The 16,897-nt window shown below is 40.1% G+C and overlaps 1 protein-coding gene across 1 annotated transcript in view; it reads right to left on the reverse strand.

Annotated features, from left to right (window-relative positions):
* The window catches only part of LOC149221693 (CDP-diacylglycerol--glycerol-3-phosphate 3-phosphatidyltransferase 1, chloroplastic-like), a 220,106-nt gene that overhangs the window by 101,299 nt on the left and 101,910 nt on the right, over positions 1 to 16,897 (reverse strand). Inside the window, 3 exon segments of the mRNA XM_089385191.1 lie at positions 4,241 to 4,292; positions 4,431 to 4,505; positions 4,669 to 4,735. Coding sequence (XP_089241317.1) covers positions 4,241 to 4,292; positions 4,431 to 4,505; positions 4,669 to 4,735 — 194 coding nt within the window.

Raw genomic sequence — 16,897 nt, forward strand, 5'->3', positions numbered from 1 at the left:
AACCAATACTCATGTGGTGGGATGGAAGATCCTGAAGAAGACATGAAATGGAAAAGGTAGTTGTACAAGGAAAATCTGGATATGGTCTAATGGATCACTCTTCGATGAAAGGAAGGATGGCATGACTACCCTGATTCAAGAAGGAAAGAGATGGATGGTCGATGCCCTACGAAGAAGTCCCAAAGATGAAGGCTCCATGTCGTTAAAGATCAAATTCATGACATCGAATGGAGGAGCACTACAAGTCGCTGAAGGTCCCATGATCTCCACCAATGAAGAAAGAGTTGCTACTGGAAACAAGTCCCTAGTTAAGAGGGAGCCTGGAAGCAAGTTTTTGATTAAGAAGAAACTTGGAAGCAAATCCCGTTGAGAGCTTTTAGGTCATTGTCATGTATGAAAGACCCATTTGGGGCACATTACATATTGTAAAGAAATTTATTTGAGTCAATGTTAGAGTCAAGAGACCATCGAAGACCTCGTCACAAGTGCTACAACAAGTCGGCCTTCAAAAAGAGCAATCAATCTATCTAGAAGGACATGTCGGCCTAGGAATGATGACAAATCGGCCTAATTGCATGGGTGTGAAGACTATATATAGGAGGACTCAGCCTCACTTAAGGAGGCATGCATACTTCACTCAAGATGTTCGATAAAAGGAAGAAAGAGACCTAAAGAAGAGCGAAGAGAAGGAGATCGAGGGAAGAACGAAGTCACTATATTTTTTCTTTGTTTTGGGGCCAATCTACTCACACATGCAAGTTCTAGGGCATCATTTTTTGCTACAGTAAGGACAAGTTGCAGACCTGAAAAGAAGTCAAAGTTTTAGCAAGAAAATGATCACTCTTGAAGACCGAATTTACAAGAAGAAGAGTCCAATCAAAGCGAAGGAGAGATCCTCCTAATCAACTCATACGTACAAAAGGAACAGTCACTCCAAGAGGCCGAGAATTGCAAGCCAAAGTCACAGTCAAAATTGCAGGTCTAAGGTTTTGGGTCAACGAAGAAATTACAGTTGCATCATGGTGCAGTCAAGCCGAAATTGCAGAAAGATAATCAAGGGGTTCAAAGGTCAAAGTCAAAGATAAGTAAAGAGAAGCAGAATTGATGTGACAAAAGAGGCAAGGTTGACTTGGTCTTGGAGGAGTCTTGGTCAAGGGTCTAGGTCTTGGAATTCATCAATTGAAGATTCTATAAGAAGAAGAATTCGTGTGGGTTTTCCTCTCAGATTGGAGAGGTTTTGGCCCTGGCTGATCGCCTATATCTTGTGTCCTTTATCTCATTGTTATTCATGATTTGATAGTTGTTTGATGATAGAAAACACTAATAATAACAAAGCAAAATAAGATGTTAATCAAGTAAAGCAGAAATACATCACAAACAGTTGTCATGCAAGAGAAATCACCTACACTTGCTGCCCCTAGATTTCTCAACAAGAAGGGTTTGAAGAAAGATGGTATGAAATACGTCAAGGAATTCATGACATGCCAACAAAATAAGGTCGAGCATACGCCTCTTGCAGGTCTCCTCCAAGCTATACCTATTCCTTAACAGAAATGGGAAAGCGTTTTGATGGACTTCATTACAGGATTGCCCAAAGTGCAAGGTAAAGATTGCATTTACACTACGGTGGACAGGTTGACCAAATTCGCACATTTCTTTACAATCTAATTGGATTATTCGGTCAAACAAGTAGCGGAGCTGTTTTTCCGAGAAGTCTTCAGACCATATGGATTACCAAAGAATATAGTTAGCGATCGCAACAGCAAGTTTATGGGTGCTTTTCGAAAGGAACTCTTCAAGCTGGTGGGGAGTCCGGGACTGAATTGAATCCCTAGCACTAGCTATCATCCACAAATAGATGGTCAGACCGAAATCGTGAATAAGTGGATTTAAGGATACCTACACAATTATGTGACAGGTCAACAAAAAGCATGGATCAAGTGGTCATACTTTGGGGAGCATTGCTACAATATCACCTACCACTTATCCATTGGGATGTCACCATTCAAAGCCCTATATGGATATGACGCACTATCCTTTATCGACAGGGTTTTTGGAGACAACAAGGCGCCTATTGCTAAGGATTGGATACAGGAAAGTCAGAACATCCTCAGAGTACTCAAGGAAAACATGCACGTTGCTCAAAATCGACAGAAGTTGTACGTAGATCAGCGTCGAACATAACGAAAATTTGAGGAAGGGGACCTCGCCTTCTTGAGATTGCAGCCTAAGAAGAGTGGCGTTGAAAAGTTGAAGCTTAGGTTCTATGGGTCGTACAAAATCCTCCAAAAGGTTGGCGAAGTGGTGTATGAGTTAGAACTTCCAAGAGATAGCAGAATCCACAATGTATTTCATGTATCGTGCCTCAAGAAGGTTGTGGGGCAACACGTCACCACATCTATCGAACTAACACCCTTAGACAAAGAAGGGCAACTAGAGTTAATTCCCGAGACGATCATGGCCATGCAGGAAAAGAAGCTAAGGGGAAGATTGATTCCAGAATATCTTATCAGGTGGAAGAATTTGCCAGAGGAGGACGCGACATTGGTAGGGGAACACATTCTGCAGCATCTGAATTTGCAATTTGCTTGAGGGCAAGCAATTTCGGGCAGGAGAGAACTATAACGTCCTCTACAAATTGAGGACGAATGGGACGAAGTAGCCTATCAATCCCCGTAGGCTATAGTCCACCAAAAAGGGGAAAAACCCCAAAAATTCCCACCGTTGGGCAAGTTTTGGGGCAGCTGAGTAAAGAAACCCAAAATTGGGGCTTGGAGTAAAGATTACCCAATCATTTTAAAAGAAGAGCCCCTCTAGGAAATCTATAAATATGAGACGGATTAAATCATTTGTTCTTGAGAATTAGGGTTTTTTAGACCCCTTCTCTCTCTTGTCAATTTCGGTGGTGAAAGATTCCACCCTAGTTGACATCCTTTTATTATTCCTCTCTCTTCTGGGCAAAGTTTCTGTCTGAGGCAGCAAATTCTTGGGAGATTAATTTCTGTTTTGGCACAGTGATAATTCTGGGAAGGCAACGAGCTTTGTTATGGCACAGGACGATCTTTAAGACAGTGAAATTCTCCTTGTTCTGACCGCAGGACCTATCCACTTCAAATAGCAAGATCTTTTCTTGAATTGATTCCAGTTATGGTTACAGGCAATCGTTCTGTAAGGTAGCGAAAGGGGTAAGAATTCTGTAACAGTTCGGTGGGAGTTTTCTTTCTAGTGGGAACGAAATCCAGGTATAAAGAAACCCTCACGAGGCATCTGTAAGCTTATTTATTGACCCCTGCATGTGCAATAGCAATCAACATCCCGTCTGAGGTGTGGATTACCCTGAAAAGGTTCATGGGCCTCTGTCTTAGGGTTTCTAAGGGAGCCGAGGTCAGTTTTAAGCCCAGATTGTTGGACGCAGGCATGAATTGAACACGATTTGAAGGAGTAGAAGTTTTTGTGTGACTTGAAGGAGAGCTGCACCTGAATTAAACTTCCTGTTTGTATTTCAGTGTGGTCCCGGTTAGGGCCTCTGGTCCTGTAGTTGAATTGTTTGAAGTTGGAATCTGTACTGAGATATGTGTGGTTCTGTTTTGGAAATACATCAGCTTGATATATTGTTGAAATATATATATATATTCTGTCACTGTTTATATCATTGTTAGCAAAAGGAAGGATTTTGAACTGTTTACTGTTCCATCGAACAACATTTGTATGTTTATTAAATTTAGCCACTGTATTAGGAAGAAAGGGACAAATTGCTACAAGGAATACTAGATAAAATTGCCCTTGTTCATTACAGAGACGAGGGCAAAAAAGGGCTTGTTTTTCCCAATTTGTTATGTTTAACACAAAAATTGCAAATAAAACATTAAATCTCATGGGCTGATTGAGTTTATTACATTTTCTCGAAGATCTTACCATACCTAGCATATTTTGTAGCTCTAAATAAGAAAATTTCCTCCGTGTTTACATTTATAGATTTATGCGTCAAAATAATTTCCCCCTTACACATACTCAAGAAATGAATTCTTCCATGGTATTTTCCATGAAACATGACAAAGTCTCTTTGGATGCATGCTAAGGAATTTTTATCGAAAAAAGATTTGGCATTAATACTTCAAAAGTAGTTTTTGAATATCAAAATCCATTGGTGCATCAATTATGGAACTTTTATGTTATTTAATTACCACAGAAACTAACCCTGCACAAGAGAGGCATCTTCAAGTGTAAAACTATGACTTACGAGATAGAAGATCACTCTTAATCATTGATAACGCAACAGAGATAATCAGAACCTGTACAGGAAATTAAAAACAAGAGGTGAACAAGAGGTGAAACTTGCAACTAAAGCAATGTCAAATATAACAAGCATACAGTATCTCAAGCATAATATCTGAATATGTACCCATCAGTAAAAGCAAGATATTACTTGCCTTATCAGCAAGAGGATCAAGATATGATCCTAGCACACTGTTTATCTTCATTTTGCGAGCCACATAACCATCAAGCTACAAGAGAAACGCAAGATTTTAAGCAAACTGCTACATGTGTTTTTCTTATGGAAAATAGTCTGTAAATGTCACAAAAATCACAAGGATTGTAAAACGCGTGAAAGCAATGTTCTGAAATGGCTGTGATATAAAGAATTGTCATTATTATGTTTCACCTCACCCAATCACTAGCTCCAGCGAATACCAATCCCACAAAAGCTGGAAAATACAATTCATTTAGAATCATCCTGCAACATGAAAGAAAAATTTTCAATTTCCCCTTTACTAAAAGGATTCACCTATCACAGATCACACATAATGAAGACTCAGGATTGTGATCAGGATTGAAAATTTGATTACAAATTTCCTGTTCAAATAAATCCCTCTTAAGTAACTAAAATTTATCCAAATTCAAAATAGAAATAATGAAAATTGATTGAAATGGATGCCTGAAAACCAACTTAGTCACAATGTGGAATTTTTTACAGTTATGTTAAAGACATTGGCTACCTCTTGAATACCTGACCTCAGAAAAGGTTCCAAGCTGGAACAAACTAAAATGTGTGAAAGGGACAAACTGTTTGCGGAACACACCAGATAGAATAGCTTGAACTCCCAGTGACTTAATCAAGAACTATCATGAAAAATAAAAAAACTGTTTAGAATATCCTCCCTAGAAATATACCACTATAATGAAGTAACATCAACAACAAATTCCTCTAAGGTAGGAAAGGAAGCGAAAAATGGGGCAGAGTTGCAATTATTGAAACAGTGACCATCCATATTGACATTTCAATCTAATTGACAACAAAATACTTCAATGGTGGCAGGATGTCAATTGCATGTTGGGAGTTTGTAGGGAAAGTGGCTATGTCTCAATTCAAATAAGTGCACATTTAAGTTTTATTGTGCCATCTAGAACTTGGCACTTTTATGGTCCCATCTAGGAACTTGCTAGAGGAACTTATGATAAGGTAGGGTCGATCACCAATATTAAAAAGGCAGCTTCCATCATGGTATACCCAATCCCTTGGAAAATAATTTGGTCGTGCAGATTTTGGAGATTAATTAATTAATTATTCCATCTTCCAAACACAAGGGGAGTTGGAAAACAAATAACAATATGAGTAAAAACCCAGCTCTTCCGTTGCCAATCATCTCTGCCCACATTCATTTCTCTATGCATTCTAGTAGTCCTCAACACCATTGCTCTCATCGACCTGTTTCCCAGCTCATCCACAACCAATCATCTGTCTGCACACTCAACTTGTCTCTAGTTGTTCGCATCCTAGCCATCCTCAACCCTAAGGCTCTCTTGCATTCATATGCAGCCAACAGACCCACAACCAACACCCTCAGCCATCTCCACGCCCTAGCTCAACTGAGCTCCTCGACCAAGATTGTCCGAGGTTGCAACTTTCCCCCATGCCCTAGCTCGACACTTGCTTGAGAACCCTAACACAGCTACGTGGACCCTTCATCTATTTAGGATATTCGTCGTTAAGGAAAGCTGCCGCCAAGGAAAAATGTTTTGCAGGGAATGGAGGAAACTCCACCATCATCAGAACTAGATAACAATAGCTACAACAGCCAAGGACAAATGTATAGCCCCACTATTATAGCAATGGAGTTGGATTTGCTTATTGGACTTCCCAAATATAAAATTTGTTGCGGAGGGTGAAATTTCTTAAAACTAAAAACCAACAGCTCCATTCAGAAGTAATAGACCTCAAGCACCTGGTTTCTGAAATGAAAACACGAGAAAACTTGCATTTATAGATACCAATTGAGAATCCCCCTGCCCTCTGTTAGCACTAATTTTTACACCTTGTGAACTGATATAAACTTTATAAATAAATGAACACATAGGAAAATCTGCCCTAAGTGTCATCTTCCTCTTTGTTACTTAACTTAATATAGGATTCTCATTCTTTTGCCAAATGCTTTTAATTAAGAAATTTATCAGATCAATATAATTAGATAAAGTAATTAGGAAAATACTAAAATCATCATAATTGGATATAAAATCAGTTGAATAAGCTATATCAGTATAGATCCATCTTAACCACGGATCTAGCAAGCTTTGAGAGAGATCAAATCTTTTGAGGTGCAAACTTCTTTTAGAATGCAAAACCTGAAAAAATGTTTGCAGGTCAAGAGATTTGATCCCCCTTGCCTCTTGATACATCTGTGGTTAAAATCGATCTATCTATTGCAAGCATACAGTATCTCAAAAAATAAACCTATCTGTAACCATACAGTATCTCACTAAAACACTCAAAAAACAGCAAGATAAAGGTTGTTTGACCAGCAAGTTAGTGACCAAACAAGTGTGAAAAAATCCTTAAGCGTGAAATAGCCCTTTGCAAATCATCCTTTTATATGGAAAAATAGTGTAAGAAGACAGCATATCTGAGTGGCTAATTCCCCAAATAAATAGTTGATAAACTCTTAATAATTTGCACAGGATAACATTGAGTCAAACCAACCAGAGTGAGTGGATCAAAACAAAATTTTATTCCATGAAAGCCAAAAGATTGGCTGCACCAAGATGACTATCACAAAACTTGAATACAATGATATCCGGGCACAAAGTAATAACAGCTAGAATAGAGAGAGAAGAAACTATGGATTCTTGCCCTCGCTCAAGACAATTCCTATTGGAAGGTTGGCCTTCCTCCTGTATATATAGTTTTTCCCCTTCCAATTCATGCCAAGAAGGAGGATAGGTTGAATTTTCTATTATTGGCCATCATTGTGCATCGTTGAGTTATCTGAGCTCTGATTGGAGAAGAAAATCTAGTTAAGTGACCTTTGCTTGAGTTGAACTGAAGAATCTTCAAGTTGACATTGGACAAAAATTACTTCGAAATTAATTTACTTAATTCAACTGGAGTGATTTTTCCTTACTGGCAAAACTTTTCATGATAAAAATATCCCAAGTTAATTTTAGCAATTCGACTTGGCTAATTTTATTCAAGTGATTCGACTTGGCATATTTTTGTCTCTTCAACCAATTTTAGAAATTTCAACTTAGCATAATTTCAAGGGGTTGAATTAATTTTCTTTTTTGTGGAGGGGAAAAGGGAAGATATTTCGTAGGAAAAATAGAGACAAAGGTGAGAGAAAAAGTAGGGTAGAAAATAGGAAATAAAGAGAAGGGAAAATGGGAAAAGAAAGGAAAATGCACAAGAAGAGAGAAAAATTAAATTGCTCAATTGCCATGTCAACTCATCCTCTGCCAACTCACTGATGACTCATCCCATTTCATACCACTTGTCTACTCACAATCGCCACCACGCGTCAACCCCTCAAACTACCACCTCATGCTGCTCAAAATAAACATGCCAAGAATTAGGAATCCCACTAAAAATAGAAAAAGGTATCGAATGCCTGGAATATGTAGGGAGACATTGCCATATATAGCATTCCTAAAAATAGGCAGTGCTAAATATAGAAATCTCACAACATGCCCCCATTATTATACTCATTAGACTTGGAATTTGATGGGGAACCAAAATATGTTGTCAGTGCTCCCATGCAATGACTCTGTTAAAAATAGGTAGTGCTCAGATTCTGATGAGCCCACCACCACAAACTCAAAACTCAGTGGGATGTCCAAATATGTAATCAGACCTCACTACGATGCGCCAACTGCTAAAAATAGAATTGTCTCAAATTTGGATCAAAACACCACCATTGAACTTAGAATGTGATGAGGAACTCGAATGTGTAATCAGACCTCACATGCAACCACTGTAAAAAAATAGAAAGTCCTCAAAATCTCAATGAAATCATACTCGTTGAATTCGTCTTTCAGTAAGGTATCCAAATCCATGATCAAAATCGACATGCAAATACTGCTAAAAATAGAATGTGCTCACATATTGCTCATAAGTAGATCATCAAACTCATAATGCCACAAGGATTCTAAATATACTATTATCTCTGACATGAGAGTTGTCACCACCAAAATGGGTAATCCTATAGGAGAAAACTTCTCTCCTATTCATCACATCCATTGGACCAGCAGCCAGCCATGCAGCCCCTGACAGCCACCACTAGTTAATGATGTGCCATTACATCTACACCACCTGCATCAGTCATATGATTCTCACCCGCCCTACAACAGCACATGGACGAAGGTGGGCTTCTAATCAAAAGGTACTTTATTCATTTTGTGATTAGGTGCTTATGCCTTTTTGTATTTGGGCATTTGATATGGATTATGGGATGACCTGGAAGAAAGAGGGGTTTTGGCAGTGATCTTGTCCTCTAACCTTAAATGGGGGTCTTAATCTTCAATCCTAGTCTAGTGGGACCTCCCCTAATGGCCCAATGGTTATAGGAGGGGCACTACTTGGGAAACCCTGATTGAGATAGCATAGTTCCATTTATACGTATGCCATACTTACCACTTCCCATCATACATTACAAGCCCTTATCTCACATCCCTTCTTCAGATTCAACTGACCATTGGTTCTTTGAGATTGGCACTCATACATCCTCATACCTAGGTAGGGCCAAAACTGTGCCCTCGAAGGTTGAAGCAGCTAAAAGAAAAGGAAAGAGCATACCATGGCCACAAAACAAGATCAAAAGAAAGAATATCAAAATGTGAAAGATGGTTGGGACATACACATTAGCACGTGGGAAAAGCTCAACATGAGCTCTACCTCAATCATCATGGCCATCCCCTGATTCCTGAGCACATGTTGCTCTATTACATCACGAAAAGGAACCCTTGCATGTCCCAACCCTGATGAGCAATGAAATGACTCATTCTTAAGGGGTAATACAACTGCAATATCATTTAAAGCAAGTTATAGCCCTTTGAGCTACAAGCAGTAATACAAAGAAAAAATCAAGCAAAAGTAAAAGGTGCACAACAAGGGTGGAAAAACACAGGTCTAGTTGGTAACTCATGCATCCACGATTGCTCCCTCTTCACATCTATACAGTCAGGATGTGGAACCCCATCATGTTGGTCCCTTTGACCTTGGCACTTGGCCATCTTCTCCCCTCCATACCATCATTATTATTTACTAACACCTATCAATTAAAGGGTGGGCTAAGCAAACGTCACTTCCCCTTGAGGGTTGGAAACACCTAATAGGGTTGTCCTTTAGCCACTCCTACCTAGGGAGAAAATACCATTGCGAGTTCAAGGCCTTGATTTTGGAAGGGAATCCTAATTTGAAGTATTAAATAGCCCATTACATTCAAGCTTGGTTCACATAAATGAAATAATGCTTATTGTCCTTGATGATTGGTTGCTTTCACTAGACTTTATGTTATGATTGTCAGTTGATTCAGCAGCCCATGTCCTGGGCACCTTACCAACGGGTACCCAGGCCATTAGAGATGTATATTGGCACCCACAGGTGAAGTGTTGAGAGCCTTGGGCCTCCAAGTAGCAATAGCACATCACATATGACCTTGGGCACCTCCTACACCCAAGACATTCTACCACCTTGCTCTACATTTGATGATTCTTCAGGACGATGCACCTGGACCTAGCATGCCCCCAGGCTAGCCTTAGCACCATACGAGGGATGGCAGCTAATTCAGGGCCTAGATAAGGATGGTCTCACCTTCAGAGACTTGGGAGCGCTAGTAGCACCTAGAAATCCCTCAATGTTGGAGCAGAGTTGGACACATTTTCACAATTGGAGACCCAAGAGACCACTTTGTAGTGCCCCAACTGGTTTTGGGGACTATAGAGAGCAACTGATCGAAATTTGAGAGCCAACCCTCAAATGATGATTTTTAGATGCTACTACATCATACTTGGCACCTTGTAGCACCAGCGCTTGACATTTGGAGCTCACATTATGAATGACGTCAGCCCTAGAGGCCTCACGACTCACGCGTGTGGGCTTTTATTAGCATTCATGTTGAGAGCTAGTGGATTGACTTGTAACCCAAGGTATTCATTGTGATTTTACTTGTTAGTAGGGACTATAGACGAAAATTAGACCTTGTCCTCCTCATATAAATAAAGGAGAGGATCATTTCATTTCATCATCATCTCTTGGACTATTTTGGCCCTCCTTAGAGAGATTTTGGCCTTCTTGTTTCTTGGTGAAGATGTGACCTATGAAGTATTCTTGTTCGTTAGAGCTACTTTCTTGACTTTAAAGAAGTTGTCTTAGATCAATAAAGGATTGTTCATACATATTATCTTGTAAGTGAGCTTATTATTGAAAACTTCTGATTTATGTCTAATGTATGGAACAAATTGATGATCTAAGGCTTTTCTATTGTGCTCTAATTTGTTGAAAATTAATTGCATAGAAACTAGGTCTCATTATTGTATGCATTACTCACGCATGATATATGAATGGAAATCCCTTTGGTGAATCTTGATTATAGTTGTTAAATTACTAGCGAGAAAGGTTTCTTGACTTGTGCCTTAGTCAAAAAGACCTCACAATCAGTTTTCCTTAGCATGCTCAAGCTCCAAAAAAATTAGGACGAGTTCATGAAGCAGTTTAACTCATGTGTATAGTCGGAGTCGACTCGGCCGAGTCAGACCAAGCCAATGCCTGGTCGAGTCGGCTCGATGGCCGAAACGAACGGCTAGCCGGGTTGTTACCGACCCAGTCATTGACTCGGTTGACTCAGTCGATCGGTAACAACTCGACCGACTCGGTAATGACTCAACCGGCTCGGTAACAACTCGGCCTGCTCATCTCTTTGACAAAAATCCTGAAGCACATTTGTCAAAAGTTGTTCTGCCTCCTACATATCAATGGTTGGGTTGTTTATTGCATATTTATAGCCCTAAATTAATCTATCAATGTGAGAGTTTTGAAAATTACAAGGTCGGAGTATGGTTATCCGAAGTATGAATTAGAAAATTGAAACAATGCATTGAGACATACAATGTTTTTAAAAAGGCAAACGTTCTGGCAATGGACTAATAAATACATATTTACCTCTGATTGTTCTGGAGCTTGATCATAATTAAATCAAGGGTTATGAGATTTCATTAGGAGCAAAGAATTGGTATTATTGTTGTTGTAGTCTAGTGATTGTCCTTAGGCTGAGGCAGAAAAGGATCCTATCATTGATGGCTAAGTATGAACTTTGTATTGGACAGTGCACTGGGTGCCATTTTGATATAATGGATATATTCATGAGCCTACTTTGATCATATGTTGTCTTCTCTCTATATTTTAAAGCTTTGTGTTTGGAAACATGAATGAAAATCTTTAAAATTATGTTTTTATAAAAAAAAAAAATATATTTAATGTATTTTTTACAACGATCGACTCATTGAAATCAAACCGACCGAGTCATCACCGAGTCAGAGTCGGAGTCGGAGCCAACCCTCGGTCGTTTCCGAACTGGAGTCGGAGTTTTAAAACATTGAGCTGGAGGCTCAGTTTGTTTGTCTCCTAATGCGAATTAGATTTGGAAAAGGAAAAGTGACAAGTCTTTGTAGAAATTCTCACTGTAGATTAAACTGATTATGCAATGTACTAAAACAAAATACTTAATCTACTTCTACAATCAAACTTGCGGAGGCTTAATCGATTTTGAGCAAGATCAAATAGAACGCATATAATAGAGAAGAAGATTCAATCACACATGAAACACAGAAGAAAACTTTGGGGAAAGCCTCAGCTAAAAACCCCGCTATCTGTATTATCATACAAGTGGAAATATCTCAAGATTACACAAAGCTTTAGCTCTCAAGCTATCCAGCTCTCAGTACAATCCCTCACTGCTGCGCATAGACAAAATAGACAACACATATGCCTTCTCCTCTGTCCTCCAAGCCTCCTATTTCCCTGCATAGTTTCTCTTTGGTCCTCCAACTGTAACCTGTGTGATTCTCACCTCACACACTGCTCTGACCTCTGTAGTAACTACGCAATCCTCAAGGAACGAATTCCTTCTGCATGCAAGAGATATTCTCATGGGAATATTCTAGCAACTGATAGTACATTGTCCTTGCCTTTAATCTCAACTGGGTCTTTGTCTGAACTGACATGCATGAGTTATTTATGAAAGAATATTCAGTTATCTAAAGAACACTAGTTGCATGCATACATGCATTAACTGACTGAACTCACAATTAGTTCCACAAATTGTTTGGAACTAATTTAACTGGACTTAACTCAGTTAACTGAGCTAACTAATTACAACTCAAATACAACTCATCCTTATCTCCTTAATTAAGGGATAACTTCCTCAATCAAAGGGATAACTGTTGCATGTCTTCACAAAGCCTTCATGTTTGAATTTCACCAACTAAGTAACTCAAGATGAATTAATTAATTATTTTTCAAACAGCTGGTGAGACTAAATTCGAATTTTAATTCAAGGACAAATTAAAATTGGAATATATCCCGAAATGCTATCTATAGCAATGTTATTTTTAGCATTTCTATTTTTAACATTTCTTGTTGCTATTTCCAACACTCCCTCTCAACAAGAAAGGGATTATCTGCCACAGATCTTGTCTCTGTGGAACTCGTATTTACACTTTGAGAATGCCTTAGTCAAAATGTCAGCATCTTGCTTCTCAGTCGAAATATACTACAACAACATGATCCTCCTCGCCACACAGTCTCTGAGATGATGACACTGAATGTCGATATGCTTGGACCTGTCATGAAATACTGGATTCTCAGAGAGTTTGATACAACTTTGATTATCACAATAGATCACAGTTGGATCCATCCTCTGATCAAACAAACCAACTAGAATTTTCCGCATCCAAATGGCCTCACATGTTGCCTGACTTGCAGCCATGTATTCAGCCTCTGCTGAGCTAAGTGCAACTGACCTCTGTTTCCTGCTGTACCAAGAAACTGCAGCTAAACCAAGGTTGAAAATTCCTCCCGATGTGCTCTTCCGATCTGATGGACTCCCTACCCAATCTGCATCTATGAAGCCCTGAAGCTTTACTCCCTCTGACCGTTTGTACCATAATCCATACTGAGATGTGCCTCTGAGGTATTTCAAAACATGATTCATTGCCTTCCAAAACAGCTTGGTAGGCTGAACCATAGCTTGACTCGGTTCACCGCAAAGCACAAATCTGATCGTGTGTTCACTAAATATATCAATGAACCCACAAGCTGCCGATACACAGTAGCCTCTACTACCTCACCTGAAGTAGCATCCTCCTTCCTCCAGCTACCTGCTAGAGGAGTCTGCATGTGCTTGCACTTCTCCATGTGGAATCTTGTGAGTATCTCATTGGCATACTTCCCTTGAGACACAAACACTTCCCCATCCTTTTGCCACACTTCCATGCCTAGAAAGTAGTGCATGAGACCCATGTCTTTCATCTCGAACTCTCTTGCAAGGTCCTCCTTGCAAGACATGATCAACTCATCATCACCTGTCAATATCAGATCATCAACATAAAGAACAATGATCAATTGCTTACCTTCCACCATGATGTGGTACAAGTTCGCATCCGCTTCACTCTTTATGAAGCCCAACCCGGTGAAGTAGTTGTCGATCCTGGTGTACCAAGCACGAGGTGCTTACTTCAGCCCGTACAAAGCTCTCTTGAGTCAGCACACATGCGACTCACAATCGAAGGTCTCAAAACCTTCTGGTTGCTCTATGTACACCTCTTCCTGCATCTGTGTTGCTGTTGGTCCTTTCTCCCAACATTCCATCCGCACTGCACCTCCTCTCATCATGCTGCATCGTGCTGCCCACTGCTGCACTGCAACTCAGTTACTGAGAAGTAATTGATCTCCCTGTTGGGTTAGAAACACCCTCTGATGTTGAAGCTCCCTATGCCACTCCATCCGCATTTGTCTCTACCCACTCAGCCAATCCTGCTACTCCTCGTCGGGGCTCCCGTAGCAATGTCTAATCAAAGAGGTTGGGTACCTCAAGGATCCTGCCCCTATTTCAGCCTTCTTGGGACTATCACTTCACATCGCCCCACCTCCCACCTAGAGGTATGGCTGCATGTGATCCCTCTATTAACTTCTCCAATTGTGGCTCCTCCACAATTGTCTGAGACTTCTTCTGGCGCTGCATGTTGAGAGGTAATGTACTCTCCCTCTCAACCACCATGTCTCTAACATTTGCCTTGCTCCTCAAGGCTTTGCATGCATCTTGAACCTCAAGAACATACAGGTTTTGTACCCGTGAACCGATCTGTTTCACCTGACGCATGGTGATGTGTCTAAGGAAAACCTTTCCCTTACTGAAGACAACATCGTAGCCTTTGTCATCCAACATCGCGATCGATACCAAGTTTTTCTTCAGTCCATGCACATACTTAACATTAGTCAGGGTGAGAGGAGCTCCATGTTCCCTCTGAAACACAACTGTACCTTCACCTGAAACACGGTACTTTCCATCATCGCCCATCTCTATGCTCATCTGGAGGTCCTTCTCCTCCAAGGCACTAAATAAACTCTTATCGTCGATCATGTGGAATGAGGCTCCACTGTCCAGAAACCAACCACAACCCATCATCGATGAAACCATGCATGCGATGAGGGTAAAATCCAATTCGAACTGAGAGGCCAATGCCTCACCTTCAGATCCTATCGAGGATCCCTTCTTGGATTTCTTTAATGGACAATTAGTTGCATAATGGCCCACCTCATGACAATTAAAGCATCTCACTTTAGATTTGTCAATCTTCTTCCCACCATGGGAAGAACTCGATTTGGAATGGGAAGCCTTCCCTTTCCCTTTCCGCGCCTTACTTGCTAAGGCTAGATTTTCTTCATCATCGTGCTTAGATGAAGAACCATCTCTGGTGCTTCTTCTGATCTCCTCCTGCATCAGATCCGACCACAGTCGTTCCCAATCTGGCAGTTTCTCTCTTCCATTCACTGAGCCTTGGTAGCTATGCCAGCTCTTAGGAAGACCGAGGAGAGCAAGACTCACCATATCATCATCAACTGTCGTGATTCCTACACTTCCAAGCTCATCTATGCAGGTGGTGAGCTTGTTCAGATATGTAGAGATCGTGTCACCCTTTTCACACTTGATTTTTTGAAACTTGTCCTTCAGCGCCAGCTTCCTCTGGTCGTTGTTGTTCTGATATAGGTCCTTCAATGTCTTCCACATTGAAAATGGAGTCTCCTTCCCATGGAGACTCGAGAAGTCCTTCAATGTCTCGAACTCCCTCCAGAAGAATCCTCCTTGCTCTCGCCACACATTTCTTCCATTCCGCCAATTCTTGGGCATTAGCTGCTGCTGGCTTGGGGACTTCTTGATCAATGAAGTCCTTCAAACCATTGTCCTCTAATACGGCTTCCATGTGATCCTTCCATGCAATTTAATTCGAGCTACCATCCAGGGCATACTCGAGTCTCAAGCCATTGAACACCACTGGTGAACTTTGAGATGTGATAAGAAATCGATTTTGTACCTGCAATCAAGAACTTCAAACTTCGAACTTTTCCCTTCTCAATATGTTGTTCACAGCTCTGATCACCTTTGCTCCGATACCATGTAGAAATTCTCACTGTAGATTAAAGTGATTATGCAATGTACTAAAGCAAAATACTTAATCTACTTCTACAATCAAACTTGCGGAAGCTTAATCGATTTTGAGCAAGATAAAATAAACACATATAACAGAGAAGAAGATTCAATCGCACATGAAACACAGAAGAAAACTTTGGAGAAAGCCTTAGCTAAAAACCTCGCTATCTGTATTATCATACAAGTGGAATTATCTCAAGATTACACAAAACTTTAGCTCTCAAGCTATCCAGCTCTCAGTACAATCCCTCACTGCTGCTCATAGACAAATAGACAACACATATGCCTTCGCCTCTGTCCTCCAAGCCTCCTATTTTCTTGCGCAGTTTCTCCTGGGTCCACCAGCTATAACCTGTGTGATTCTCACCTCACACACTGCTCTGACCTCTGTAGTAACTACGCAATCCTCAAGGAATGAATTCCTTCTGCATGAAAGAGATATTCTCATGGGAATATTCTAGCAACTGATAGTACATTGTCCTTGCCTTTAATCTCAACTGGGTCTTTGTCTGAACTGACATGCATGAGTTATTTATGAGAGAATATTCAGTTATCTGGAGAACACTAGTTGCATGCATGTATGCATTAATTGACTGAACTCACAATTAGTTCCACAAACTGTTTGGAACTAATTTAACTGGACTTAACTCAGTTAACTGAGCTAACTAATTACAACTCAAATGCAACTCATCCTTATCTCCTTAATTAAGGGATAACTTCCTCAATCAAAGGGATAACTGTTGCATGTCTTCACAAAGACTTCATGTTTGAATTTCACCAACTAATTAACTCAAGATGAATTAATTAATTATTTTTCAAACAACTGGTGAGACTAAATTCTTTTTTTGCTAAAGCAAGTGTCGATCTTTCTATTTCATTAAGCCATATACAAACGTCCACCCAACGCCAAGGAATCAGAAAAA

The sequence above is a fragment of the Pinus tabuliformis genome, chromosome Q (assembly GCF_031772625.1).
Source record: "Pinus tabuliformis cultivar Carrire ecotype Pingquan chromosome Q, CPIR1, whole genome shotgun sequence".
NCBI lineage: Eukaryota > Viridiplantae > Streptophyta > Pinopsida > Pinales > Pinaceae > Pinus > Pinus tabuliformis.